At 40.1% G+C, this 14,742-nt stretch overlaps 1 protein-coding gene across 1 annotated transcript in view; it reads left to right on the top strand.

Moving 5' to 3' along the window:
- Window positions 1-766: 766 nt before the first annotated feature.
- The window catches only part of epn2 (epsin 2), a gene marked incomplete in the record, with an annotated part of 45,052 nt that continues 31,076 nt past the window's right edge, over window positions 767-14,742 (top strand). Inside the window, 3 exon segments of the mRNA XM_014006937.1 lie at window positions 767-997; window positions 8,000-8,753; window positions 9,585-9,739. Of these exon segments, the coding sequence (XP_013862391.1) occupies window positions 8,326-8,753; window positions 9,585-9,739 (583 nt within the window).

Here is a 14,742-nt window from a genome sequence, read left to right as displayed (position 1 = left end):
TATATGTTTTTGTGTTTGTCTTTGGCRGCCATCTTAAATTGGATTCACTCCAAAAGTTAATCAGTTGCAGATGTGTACTTAATGAATATTTTTTTGAAACTTCCATTAAAATCCATCCAAATGGATCATGGGATATTTTGCTAACAGACAGAGTTCACTCCACGTTTCATTGGCAAGCTTTTAAAAAAACCACATGTTGCACATCAATTAGCGATTAATCTGTATGTTGGGGGATGAGTCTACGCTGCTACCATGCCAAAGTTAAAATGAATTTCTGTAAAATTATTACAGCCATTTTTGTGTTTTCTAAACTGGCTTTACTGTGGTGGCCATCTTGAGTGGGGCTGACTCTCAAAGTTAATCAGCYGTAAATAAACAATCGATAATTAGTTTCCAAGAGTTTCATTAAAATCCATCAAATAGTTTATCAGACATTTGGCTAACATACCAAACGCACACAAACTCAGGAAAAACAAACACAAAACACTTCCCTATTTGCTTTAATTGTGCATGACTAAAAAAATGTAATATACTTTTATTACCTGTAGTTATATTAACTGGTAATTACTACAAAAAATAAAGAGTATAAAAGATATGTAAAAGTATGTTTATAAAATGTTATTTGTTGTGTCATTCATAAGTTGACCAGGGGGGAACTTTACCATATGTTTTGCCCACTGGCTCTTCCTTCATTAACTCCGTCCATGGCCATTCCCCTGGAACTTCAGGCCGCCTCGGTCACACCCTTCCCAGCCACCCCCCCACTTCCCACCTCCCTACCCTGCCCGCCATGTTCTGGAGGAGGAGGAGAGATACGTGTAGCTCTGGCTTTAGCAGGATTAGCATTAGCAGCACRTCGCTAGGCGGAGGCGCAACAAGCTCCTTGAMCGCCGAAATAAGTACTCCGTCGTGATTCGCTCCCTTACGTAGYCGGGCTTCYCCAAAGGTTTGTTTCCGTGGACTAACAGCAAAACTGGACTTGTTCCTAAAAACTGCGGTAAGTGAGCTCTGACTTTTCTTTACAGCCGAGTTGTTTTGTTTCTCCACGGTGTCCTGTAATCCAGTCTGCCTCGGCGATGTCTCTACCGAGCACCCGTCTTGCCTGCTAGCTCTGACTAGCATAGCATGCTAATTTACATACCTAACATAAAAACACGTTTGAGAGCTAACTGGAGCGGTTGTGTTTTGGGGTTTTAGGACTGACAGCACACCCGGCGGATACAGTGGATGTTCTTACATGACGGTGAATGATCAACAGTTGTTCTTTCTTTCTTTGAACTACGGGAGAAGAGTGTCTTGAAGCTAGCTGACCCATCAAAAGCTCGGGTAGCTTGGATCAAACTTTTCAMTGCCAAGTTTTCACATTGATAATGAAATAACGGTTGTTATTGGTGGCTTTTCAGTAGCAAATCATTTGTCTTCGGGTAAACAGATTGTTATGTAAGCTAATTTTTAGACGCATACTTTCGTAAATACTTAGGGGGTCAAGGAAACCAGTTAGCGCAAACCCAATCATCAAAAGCCATAAAGTTAACGTTGTGTCTCTGAATAATAGTTACTTTTTTAGAAGTTTGCACCAGATTTGATACGGTTAGCAGCTTATTTCAATAACAAGAATAACRAGAAGCTATTAGAAGATGTACTAATAGGAAGTTACAAACAAATCTAAGCTACACCCATCATTAGTTGGTAGAGTTGTCACTTAGCTTCCGTTCTGTCGCTAAGGAAGCGCACTGATTTTTTTTGTTTGTTTTAATGTTTATTTTCCCCTATTTATATGCGAACTATTTCGGAGTGTTTTCTTTATCAGTCCCTTGTGTTTTTATGAGGAGTGGTTGAGTGTAGTGTGCTGTGTAAAACCTTACACGTTTCGTAATATTTTGGGCGACAAGTAGTTGTTTCTGCGTGGTCGCTGTCTGTGCGCTTCTTCGGACGTCTTTAGAGACGTTGGGGGGTTTGAATGTGCGCCAGTTTACACAGTTTTACTGAAGCCGTGATAACGTGGCCCTGGAGAGGGGCAGGGCTTTGTCTGTTGTCGGGGTGGTCAGTCAAGTCTCAGGGGTTGACAGGATGCATCATCACCATCCTTTCGCCCCTCTCTGGAAGGACAAAGGACAACCTCGAAGTGACATTTCCGCCTGTCTTTTGATGCTGAAACCTCACGTTGCTTCACAATTATTGGTCTGGATAAATGTGAGTCTGACTCGATCCTCAAACATGCAATTCTCTGTGTTTTTAGCTGAGCCCCCCCCCATCAAGTTATGAAGTAAATGTGTTGTTTATGAAGTGACTAACCGGATGCTCCTGTCTTTCTCATCACATGAGTGTAATCAGTCACACTCACACACAGGTGCCTGGTTGTGCAAGGTTTCTATCAGCTTTACTCTTTCTGTGTGACAAGGTGGACCTGTTCTCAGAGTGTTGCCTGTCAAGCCTTAATGCCAATTACTGTGTGCCTTGGTTCCAACCAAGGCTATGTTTGACAGTCCGCGTTCTTTCATCAGGTACTTCGTTCCTCCCCTGGTGGTGGTCAGCTTTCTTTCTCATTGGAGCGAAATGTCAGATTTTGCCGTGTCGGACTAGTCGGTGTCATCACAATGCAGAAGTGTGAGGATTCATAGGCGGYATCTCACTGATCTGCGATTGCTGGGGTGATTTTTGTCAACTTGAGTTTACTTTTCGAAATAAAAAACAAGCAGGTTTGGATCAGTTTTTCAAGAACTATTCAGCTCCTGYGCAAGAGTCAAAATACAGCTCTTGAGACAGGTTGGATGTGTCTGCAACAACTCCGTGGGTAATCAGAGAGGAAAACATTGTTGCACACTCCTGTTAAATTCTGCGACTCGTGCAAGAAAATTAGGAACCCCATGAAAGTTGCAAGACATTTGGGAGACTCCCTCGTGAATGTTCACCAACTAGTTGCATCGCATTCAGATACCAACTGAAGCAAACTATTACATGTAGATCAAAATGAAAAAAAAAAGTAAGTTCATGACTGAAGAAGTCTCTTGGAGGAGAGACAAAATGTTTCACTAAAGAAGAACCCATCCAGAGGACCTACTTACTTTTTTTCTTTTTGATTTTTTTCTACCTGGATTACTGAGCTGCATTACATGTAGAATTACACCAGTTTCCCCCGCAGTCTGGAAGTCAATTTTATGATCTAATATCATAAAATGAAACTATTGTTGTGTGCTCATTGTCAGCTCATTCAATAACCAGACTATGAAGGTTGCAGTCTTATCGGTTTGTGAAGTTGCTTTATTTCTTATTTTTGTTAAGATGTGCTTAAAGTTGTAAACATGCTCAACTGAGTTTTTTTTTTCTTTTTGTTGATCAGTAGGACTGGTAAATTTGGTCTTAATCACCTCAGATGAAAATAGGTTTTGAATTAATTTCTAGTTCACCAATGACATTTAAGTCAACTATGATATGTTTGTTAGCAAAAATATCCCATGAACCTCTTGGATTTCAGTGAAACTTTCAGGAAATCTTGGATATACCCCTAAAACTGATTAGCTTCATGATCTCAAGATGACTTGGAATTAAAGTATTTCTTCATGATAAAAATGTGATACTAGAATGTCAGGCAGCTAGCCAGCTCATTTCAATAAACAGGAAGAATACATTACATTCTATTTTTTGTGCAATTATAGTGTGTAGGAGTGTAGAAAACTTTAATTTATTCTGTCCAGTTACTGCAAAGATATATTTATATTTTTTTATGGGTCAAATTTTTCAGTTTGTTCAAAATCTGCTGTTGCTTATTTCGTTTCATTGTTTATTTCATCACACTTTTTTCTTCGGAACTACCGTTTATGGTAATGTATTTCCGGCCAACTGGATTTCATAGTCCGCCATTTTTTTCCTCGCTGTGTGATTTTGTTTTTTTAGTTCATAGCGTCATGCCAAATATGCAAGTTCAGAAGTCAAAATGTTTTTATTGTTTATCAAGGAGTAATAAAGTACATAAATTCTTACATTCAATGTTGTCAGTACATCATCATGTCATTTTCCAATTAGTATTTTCTGGAGAAGGAAAAGTGGCTGAATTTGTGCTTTGCTAACACCATCTCTSAAGTCTTTGTGTGAAAGATGATGAGGTGTGTTTGGGAGTACTTCTGTCATTAAAGCCCTGGAGTTAGAGTTGAAATGATGCTCTGCCTTGTGGCGTTTGAAATTTATCTGGCTTAGACGTTTGGGTTCCAGGTTCTTTGCTGTCCCACAGACCTGTGACATACAATATTAGTTACAGTTCCAAAGTAGAATGTGACTGATCATTTAATTATGATTTAAGTTCTGATTTGACACATGGAAATCAATAGGCTAATTGGTAATGAAAAATCAAAACAATTACATTTTATTTGCTTTTTGTACATTTCAAACTAACAGTCAAGCACAAAAATMAATTTATTTAAAATAATTTCACATCTGTACAGTGAGTGTGAGTATATTGTAGTTGTTCAATTAAAAAATACTTTATTGATCACAAAAGTAAATTATATAATATAATAGTAGTTCAAATGCATGTATTTTAGTTTAGCTATGCTCCCCAGTGTAGGTAAGTACATAGAGTGGGTAAATAAATAACGCACCATTGTGACACATTCGTTTGAAGACGTGGTTCTGCAGGTTTGTCATTCTGAGTGTCTTGCACTGGGTCAGACTCTGGCTCGTACATGTAAGGCTGGATTGACAAGTCTACTGTTGTTCACATCCTTAATTCTGTCTTGCCATCTGCCCTCACTAATATGCACCTTCATATACATTCTTTTTTGTACTGTACTTTACGGTGTGTATATATGTGTAAATAAGCATATGTGTTTATGTATATGTGTATATGTGCATTGGTACATTACTATACTGTATATCACATGTGTATTATTGTGGGGTTTTGTTTGTTATCTTTTATTAATCTTTCATTATTCTTCTCAACCTCTCTTATATTAAGCTGCAGTAATGTGCAAATTTCCAGACTGTGGGATCAATGAAGTTTTATCTTATCTTATTTTATCTTAAAAACAGTTTTTAGTCTGTAGATAACTGTGTTTTTCTATGAAACTACAAATATGGCCGAACGGGGTGGAGTTGAATGCTCAGCGACCTGGAGGGGGCGGGGTGTGAAATATATCATTTGTATTTAAAGAGATGCACCAAAACAGCTTGCTCTGAGGCGCAACTCAGAACAGGGGGAAAGCGAGGAGTCTGTGGAGCAACAAAAATGAGGAATTAAGACCAAAACGTTGCAGTTTTATTTTATATAGACCATAAGTGAATGATTTAGATGAGAAAAAAGAAGGATTTAAAAGCATGATATGATACATTTAAAGTCTGTTTTGAACTTCTTGGTAGGTTTTGGTCAAACTCTTCGGCTGAAACTATCACAGAAACGGCCTTAATGTGCCATTCTCTGGGTTTTTGTCAGTTTTGTATATCTCACACAATTTTTTTTTTAGTTTTAATTGGAAATATATAGAACCTTTACAATATTTACAGTAGCAGGCTGTATATGAAAATATTTAAGTGCATAGTTTGCTATTGCTTGTWAAAAAATTCACAAAATCCTTATGGCTCATTGGAAACAATTGTCACCTTGCACTTCCTACATATTCATCAGTGTCTACAGATGTCTAATAAAATATAACCCACAACCCACAACATTTGCTATCTATGTGGGTAATTGTGTAGGACAYGGATCACTGATTGTTGTTTTTGGAGGTGGGAACAGGTCTGGAATAAGTATGTCGCCTGTCTTGGTGTGGGTTATTCAGATGTRTTCAGAGAAAGAAGTAGAATGGTTAGCTGAGGGATTTAAGCCCACCATCTGTTTCATACAGCACCAAAATAAGCCCTGTAATCAGCAGGTTACCTCCTGGTTTTATATGCATAACTGTCAATTTGACCAGACTGATGACACAGCCAGTCATTTGGACATATCTGACCTGTGTTTCAGCGTGCACACATACAAACCGCGTGCTGTCTCATTTGGACCTCAGGTCGGGGTGTCCGCTAGTGAAGGGGGGTGGTTGTTCCGGGATGTGAAGAGGGGGTTGCGAGGAGGGTGGGATGGACAAGACAGACTCTTCTCTCTTCCTCCTGTCAGCTACGGGTGAATAGGTGATTATAGCAGCAGATGCGTCATTAGGTCTGGGCTGCATTCATGCGGATGCAGCGGGGCGGAGGGTGATGAGGGATTTTCGAGGGAGGGCATGCTCCACAGGAATCACGTTTCTCAGTGAATTTATGGGTTGTGCCAAGTTGTTTTATTATCCCCCAAAGCACATACGCTCCTTGTTTCCTTCATCCTTGCTGCCTTCAGCTGTCTATCCTTGGCATTACCAGGCAGGAAGCTGGATAAAACAAACATAAGTGCCTTTGCACGTAGACACATGCTGCTTAAAAAGTCTGAAAAGAAATTGAATAATTGAGTCATAACACAGAGTATGCAAAGGAAATAAAACTTCTTCTTTTTTCCTGTCTTTGTTAAAGGCCATGGTTGTGGGGCCTGTTGGTGCATGTTTGATACAGAGATCGGATTACAGAACAGGATAAGTCATCATCGGTCTTAGGCAGGCTGAGAAATACAGGAAAGCTTTCACAACGATTTAAACAGAATCAGCTAAAGTTTGCTGTGAGTTCACCTGCTTTATGACAATTTGCAGTTTCCATCTAAACTACATATTTCACAGAATTTTGTGTTTTCTTTCCGACGGACGGTATGACTTAAAAGTAAAAACACTGCTTAGTAGTAGACTCATAAAGGTTAAGTATTTTTTCYGTGCAGCTCAGAGGTTCTCATGGTCAAGAGTTTTCATATGGAACATGGAGGTGTGGGTTACTTTCTCTTTCTGTATTTGTCAGGAAGTGATTACGAGCTGGGGCCGTTGATCTTTAAGAAACAAGACATCATCATTGACTCTTCTAGTTATCTTCCCACTGACATCTCCTCTACCACCCACCATGCTGTGAAAACGGATTTTCATTCTTAATACTGTGGTGCTGCACAAAAACRTAGCCCGGGTTGCATTTACGGTCTGGAAATGTTTAGGAATTTATGTGAAATTTCATCAGCAAAATTAGAAATCCAGCTCAGCGAGGTTCAAATTTAACATCAGAATTGTAAAAATGTAAAACATACACAGCCTTTTCTAACATATTTATTGGGAAATCAAATCAGATAAAATTTGTTCAGTTTACACTCATAATGAATTTAGGATGTTTGTAGTGGATGACCTGCAAAATTGTAATTTTCTGATGGTGTTTTTTTATTTAGACTTCAAACTAAATTAAACAATTGCTCAAGAGTTTCTATATAATTATTAGYCTAATTAAGCATACTTATTTTCTTTCTGGTTGTTAAAATTATTTTGTTAGTAAGTTTTGCTTTGCAAAAATGAGTTAGTTGGCTCAAAATTGGTTCAGATATCTTTGAACCAATTTTGTGGACTTTTTAAAATTATTATTTTGTAATAAACTAATGATTTGTAAATTAAGCCACACAATTAAAGGTAGATTTTCACCAGATTGTATCTCAGGCCTGCCCAGTGTGYAGCTTGACCACCTTTAAGTCTTCTGAGAAAAGCATTCTGACGTTCATTTTCWGCACTCGTAATTTGCCGCTGTGCTAATTTACTGTAAACTTAATGATATTTTGAACGTGGAGAYATTTGACACTGCACTCGGTTCACATCTGATATGAAGTAGGCAGGCACGGAAAATGCTGAGCTAAGTATGAAAGTATGAGACATGTTAGTCTAGTTTCAGAAGGAAARGCACTACAGCTGCCTCTATAAATACAAATCAGATGATCTTATTGTTAACCTGTGAAAACCGGGCCACTGTTTAGAGAAGTGTAGTGTGTGGCTAGCTCAATTTGTTCCTGTCAAGATAAATCTTAAGGTAAATAGTTAGAAAATGATTTGAAGTAGTGTTTTTGCACTTTGTTTCATTTTCTTTTTCTTTTTTCTGTCTTTTTTTAAATGTCTTTTGTCTGTTTTAGGTGACAGTGAGGTCTTGTGTGCAGCCAGCACCGTTCGTGTGGAGATGATTTTAACAGATGCTGTTCATGAGGACTCAGGAACACTGCGTTGGCCTGGAGAAGCCTCTTAAACACACATAGCAATCCCAGACACAAAAGGATTAAAACCAACGTGACAAAGGGCAGTAGCAGTTGGAAGTAACAAACGTCTGGAGGATACAAACTCTCTCACCCTTTGTGGCGACTTTCAAACTTTGACACTGCTATAGTGTCCAAATTTCTCTCAAACAAGAGAGTGCATTTTTCTTTTTCTTCCTGTCTGTCCCATCTTCATCAACACCGCCATCATGCCAAGCACCATCCGCCGGCAGATGAAAAACGTGGTTAACAACTACTCTGACGCTGAGAAGAAAGTCAGGGAGGCCACGTCCAACGACCCCTGGGGCCCTTCATCCTCGCTCATGTCGGAGATCGCAGACCTCACCTACAACGTGGTGGCCTTCAGCGAAATAATGAACATGATCTGGAAACGGCTCAACGACCACGGAAAGAACTGGCGTCACGTGTACAAAGCCCTCACCCTGCTTGACTACCTGATCAAAACGGGCTCGGAGAGAGTGGCTCTGCAGTGCAAGGAGAACATCTTTGCCATCCAGACACTGAAGGACTTCCAGTACATCGACAGAGACGGCAAAGACCAGGGCATCAACGTCAGGGAGAAGAGCAAGCAGCTAGTGGTCTTGCTCAAAGATGAGGAACGCCTTAAAGGAGAGAGGTGAGACTTCTAACTTAAATATGAGATATGACTTGATTCATTCATAAAAAAATAGATTAATTTACATTTTTGATAAACGTTAACAAGCTGCCATGTTTCTAGTTGTTGGACTAGGTTGCACATCACGTACTCCAGCAAACGTGGTACACTTTACATTATAAAATGGCCCCGACTTCCTTCAGTTTGGGAGATTGGCAGTTGGCCGATACTTATGAGAAACTGATCTTATCCACTGATCTTATCTACTACCTCTGCAAAGGTCTGAAAATCAGCCACTGTCCCCATTTGCTTTGCTGTGAGCACTACCTCACACCCAGTTAAAAAAGTTTGTATTATTTCATGGTACTTATTTTTCAGTGTTTTTCAATAAAGTAAGATTGGAACATTGAAGGTGTATTGTGTAAAGTACCCAAAGTCAGAATCGGCATGTCAGGCTTTTTAAAGATCCCTTATCGGCCAGAAAACTGCAATCGGTGCACCCGTAGTTTAAAAAGCTGAAATCTTCATCAGCTTAAATGTTAGGCAAATGATTTCTTTAATCAAGCTTCTGCTTTAATTCTGCTGATGAAATGATCAACATTTCAAATGAAGTTTAAATAATCTTTATTTTTCCCATTCCAACATAAGCCATGATGGATTATTACTCCATAAATGTACATTTGTTTACTAAGCTTAGAATTAGATCTGCACTGTGTATCCAAGTTTTATTGCCTTTTCGGTAGTAGAACTATGACTGCTTGGACTGCAATACTTATCTGGACTTGAGGAAARTGATGTATTGGAGAAAAATAAATGTTTCTTWTTTCTTTCYTTTTTTTGTTTCTTTTTTAGGTCCCAGGCTTTGAAGACTAAGGAGCGTATGGCCCAGGTGTCCACGGGGAGCAGTCAGACGGGTTTTGGCCGAGGCTCGTCCCAGCCCAACCTCTCCACGTCCTACAGTGAGGAGTATGGCAGATCAGAGGGCTCACCTGCCTCCTACCATGGCTGTAAGTGTGCCCTTGGAGTTGTCTCCCACATCACACAGGGCCCATCCCATCTGTTTAAACAAGTGTAAGGATGGGTTACCCAATGATTGTTGCTGCTTCTGACATGCTGTAACTTTGGCCCACTCCCTGAAACTGTCCCCTCCCCGTTCTGTCTTTGGCCTGCATTCCTGAGCACTTTTCCTCTTCCACACAAAAACGAGAGAGGAAGAAGAGCCCCCCGACCAATCATTTTTCATCTACATGACAGAGGACTGTGCTTCTTTTTTCAGTGGTGAACTTGTTTCTTTTGAGATGGCTAGCATGAAGTGAGGTAGAATGATTGCACTATGGGTCAGGTCGGGGTAACTCAGKAGTTTATTATCACTGAATCAAATAGGTTACAAGGTTTCTATACCAMRTTGATTTAGTTTCTGATTTGGGTTAGTTTGTACAGACTGGAGTAAAGAATTCCTGTTGAATCAGGGTTCAAAAACTGAAAGGATGACAGTGTGAGTGAAATGGGAAAATAGGGTAACAGAAAGAGAGAGAGAGTGCAAAAATGCAATGAAAGAATGAACCCTGGCCTCTTTTCCTTTCACACTCTGACCCTCGGTCCTTTTGTGCACAGCAGGCTGACCGTTTGTGCATGCAGGCTTATTGGTTCACGCTTGTTTGTTGCCATGCATGTGGTTTTACCCTGCATGAATCTTGCATGGTGTGCTGAACCCTTATTTTTTGGCCTACATTCTGTCTGTGTTCATTATGTTTGAGTGTGTGGCTCACAGCCGGAAGCTTTCAGCTGCTGAGTCATCAGCAGAGAAAACGGATGGACTGATTGACCAATAGGAGTTCAGTCAGGCTGTCTCTGAGCGAGGTGACGGGGGTTTTGAGAATTCCAGTTGAACCTTCCGCATATTGTTGTCCAGACATGGTGTGAATGAATGGTCACACATCTGTTACCGTAAAAGCATAAAACTTCCTCCAGTTCCCAAAGTGTTTCAGGAAACGTGGTTTTATATAATGCATCGTATAGAAATGGAATGCTTATATTTTATGAAGTCACCTATTATAACTAGATTTTTAGACAATATACTAGCCTAAAAAGAATAATTGAGATTTCTCAGTTAAATCTTGAAGCAAATAGTTGTGTTTAGTAGAGCTGGGCRACATGACCAAAATTTTATATCCCGGTATTTTAAACGTTTACACCGGTTTCACGGTATATCACTGTATTTTTCTTTTCATCACAGATCAGCTGATAATAAAATGTACAAACACTGCTTATTCACTTTTTTCTTTTACTGTACCTCTGGCTGTGTCGCTGTTTCCCTCCTCTGTGTGTCTTTTCTCTGACTGGTGGTTGGACAGTAGTCACCATTTTGGTGCGGTCGTGAAGGAGGAGGTTTAAGAAAAGATTATTATCAGGTCTTTTGTTTTACATTATTTAATAAAGATTAACAGGACAACTCACCTTGCACACCAGCCAACTCAACTCCACTGCAAAACTACTTCCCCTGGGCTTTTCGCAATAGAACCATGCGTCTCCACATCTCCATATTAATGTCGCGTGTTAAATCTAATCGTGCACGTTACTGAATGTGTTTACTACATTCAGCCATGGCGAAAACGGGATGTTTTTTTTTTTTACATCAGTCAATATAAGCAGCGGAATCACCACCCACCACCAGTTACTCCAACAAGCTGCTCCAATTAGCTTGCTAATGCAGCATAGCTGTGCTGCAAGGAAAAGTGTCCCCTGGGAAACAGTTTACTGGCGGCTGCGAGAAAACATTCTGAACGTGTTCAGGCTTTTTAAACCGATATGTCCGTTATTCAGAAAATTAATATAACATAAATAAAAACCGGTATTCGGTACGAACCGGTACACCGCCCAGCACTAGTGTTTAGATTTAATATTGTAGAGTTGTTTTTTTTGTCTTTCTGAGCAGTCTTTTGTCCGGCATCTTTCTTTGCCTTTGTCACTTTTTATAGTAACACCTATATAGAAATAAGCTGCCTTCTTCAACAGCCACTAAATGCTTTATAGAGACAAAGCGTCTAGGAATGTGTTGGGTTTTCAGTGCTCTCAGCCTTAAATCAAAATGTTGTGCTCTATTATCTTATCATAAATCTACCATAGACAACACTGGTTGTGTTTAGGCCATTTTATTGTCTAAAATTCAGTCTTCTATTCATAGCTGACATTGCATGGAGGCATAACTTAGGGTTGTAGAGTAACTGCTGGCAAATTTAATGTCTTTTTGTTGCTTTTTCTTTTACTGACAGAGCTGTGTGAGAACAGTACCAAGTACTTATCCATATATGGTTTATTCCCAAAGTAGCGGGCATGGAATTGTTGTTTTAGCTGGCGTTGAGGTTTATGGGTCATTTCGTCTTGCAACCATGAAGTGTTGCACTTTTAAGTTGAGCCGACTTGACCGCTCTTTAGTGTATCTGTTTCTTTCAGAAGTCTTTTGTTGGAAATTTTATCCSAAATAAAACATATCGAAATGATTGCTCTTGATTCGTGTGTTTTGAAAACGGGAAGTATGAGAGACAGCATTTTGTCCGYGTAAAATAGCAATACAAAGCCTTGACTCAAGTTTCATCAGCTGAACAAACTTTTACCCTCTCCGGTCAGTTTCCCTTGAGATCTGTAGACTKGAGACAGAGGGTCAGAGACAGGAGATAGACAAGAAATTAAGAAATGTGGAGACTTCAACAAAAAGCTGGAGAGAGTTTAAGAGACATAGACTCAGATATGCACTTATGAAAAGGAAAAAAAATGTTTATTTTTTATTAGGAAAATGAACAGTACTCTGACTTTTTGAGATATTTAGGTTCTTATCCTGAATAGCATTGCTTTTAAATTTAATCTTCATCATAAAATGTTGTCATTTGTGATAATCTAATGATTTGGTATGATTGTTAAACCCTAKTTATGGGTACTTACTAGCCTGGTTAAACCAGACCCTGTCCTTCACTTTACAAGGGTCTGGACTTGCTGCATAGAGAAGCGATTCTTGCAGGAGGCGTGGCCTCTGCTGAAGCATGTGTGTGTTAGTGTGAAGGAGGCTAAGCTAAGAAGCTAACCGGAAATCACATGTGCTGTAAACAACCCTACTGAGAGGAGAAATATACCGAGCCGAGCGAGACGACTGTAAATGAGAGCTGCTGCTTTGTCAGACAAATTTAATTTAATTTGAAGCCTTATCAACACAGACTGGCTTCATTCACTTCCTCCACTGCTGTATGCTAAATTAACTAGCAGACACTGCGCAGAAAGTCGACGTCATTCAAAACTCCACCTTCTGTTTGCTGATTGGCCCAGGTAAAATAAACTACAAGCAGACACTGCGTAGAAAATTTATGTTCTCTTCTCTGATTGGCCCGGCTAAAAATCTGCCAATGAAATCCTTGTCAATGGGAGAAGTCTCAGACGGAGCAGAGAAGGGAAACTAGAATTGAGCAGAGCTGCGTAGGAAGGCAAGAGCCAGGCTAGGTACTTACTGTCAGGCTTTTTATTTTAAATGACCGCAGTCCTGACAATATAGAAATGAACTGTGTTTGACAATGGTATTCCAATGTCAATCTGGCTTTTAAGTAGGATTTTGGAGGAGGGCATCGACACTTGAAACCACACACACATGCGCTTACGAAGTTTACACAAGCTTACAAAATTTACATAGGTGAGAAAAGCAATGGATGGACTGGAGTTTRTGAAAACAACACACAACAACAGCTACTGAAGGTATAACATTGCTACCCACCTACTCTATCCAAGCTGGTTCAATTTATTCTCTGTGTCTTCCTCTGGCTTCATAAAATAATTGAGCTCACCCCCTCGGCCTCTTACGTAGTTTATTGAAGCTTACGAAATTTACGTAGAGTAAAAATAAAACTCCGGCAGATCGAAGATCGGCGTTGCCAGCTGAAAGACAGCATCATAGAACAGAACAGGGTGTCGTTAAGACTTCTCTAGCTAAATGCCTGAGGTTACTTTTTATACAGTCAGGTAAACCTTTAAAAATTCACACTAATTCTTCCTACAAKTTGTTTGTTCTTCAGAAATGTTGGCTACAGGTATTTTTACTTATTTTGTCAACAAAACCTAACAAAGGAGGTCAAGTTAATTGTAATTCTTACTGGAAGTGTCTCAAGTTTATCACAGTTCCACATAATGGAAAGATTAAACGTCACATAATTATGTTTGTAAACAGTCTGGGGAGGTGTCAGAAATGTCRTCACAGATTTACATGTGGGGTATGACAGCCTCTCATCGAATAGTGAAACTAATTCATGTCATACTTGCCATTCTTGTTTATTTGTGTTCATTTAACCTCAGCATGCTTCTAGCCAACATAATGTGACCCATTTGTCGTCGTCTGTTTTTGGAAACTGTCATATTTATTTTTAACAAATGCAGAGTGAAAATAATTCAAATACACAAAAGTACTTAAGAGTCCGTCTGTCCGTCCGTCCGTCTGTTTTCTGCCACTTATCCGGGGTCGGTGTCTCGGGGGCAGCAGCCTAAGCAGAGAGACCCAGACTTCCCTCTCTCCAGCCACTTGGACCAGCTCGTCCGGGGGAATCCCAAGGCGTTCCCAGGCCAGTCTAGAAACATAGTCCCTCCAGTGTGTCCTGGGTCTTCCTCTGGGCCTCCTCCCAGTGGGATTTGCACTGAACACCTCATCAGGGAGGCATCCAGGAGTCATCCTAACCAGATGCCTGAGCCACCTCAACTGGCTCCTCTTGATGTGGAGGAGCAGCGGCTCTACTCTGAGTCCCTCCTGGATGACTGAGCTTCTCACCATACCTCTAAGGGAGAACCCAGCCACCCTGAGGAGGAATCTCATTTCGGCCTCTTGTATCCGCAATCTCGTTCTTTCAGTCACTACCCAAAGCTTGTGACCATAAATGAGGGTAGGAACGTAGACCGACTGGTAAACCAAGAGTTTTGCTTTCTGGCTCAGCTCTCTCTTCACCATGACAGACCGGTACAGCGCCCGCATCACTGCAGATGC

Source organism: Austrofundulus limnaeus, unplaced genomic scaffold, assembly GCF_001266775.1.
Source record: "Austrofundulus limnaeus strain Quisiro unplaced genomic scaffold, Austrofundulus_limnaeus-1.0 Scaffold38, whole genome shotgun sequence".
NCBI classification, from domain to species: domain Eukaryota; kingdom Metazoa; phylum Chordata; class Actinopteri; order Cyprinodontiformes; family Rivulidae; genus Austrofundulus; species Austrofundulus limnaeus.
This window is presented reverse-complemented; position numbering and strand designations above follow the sequence as displayed.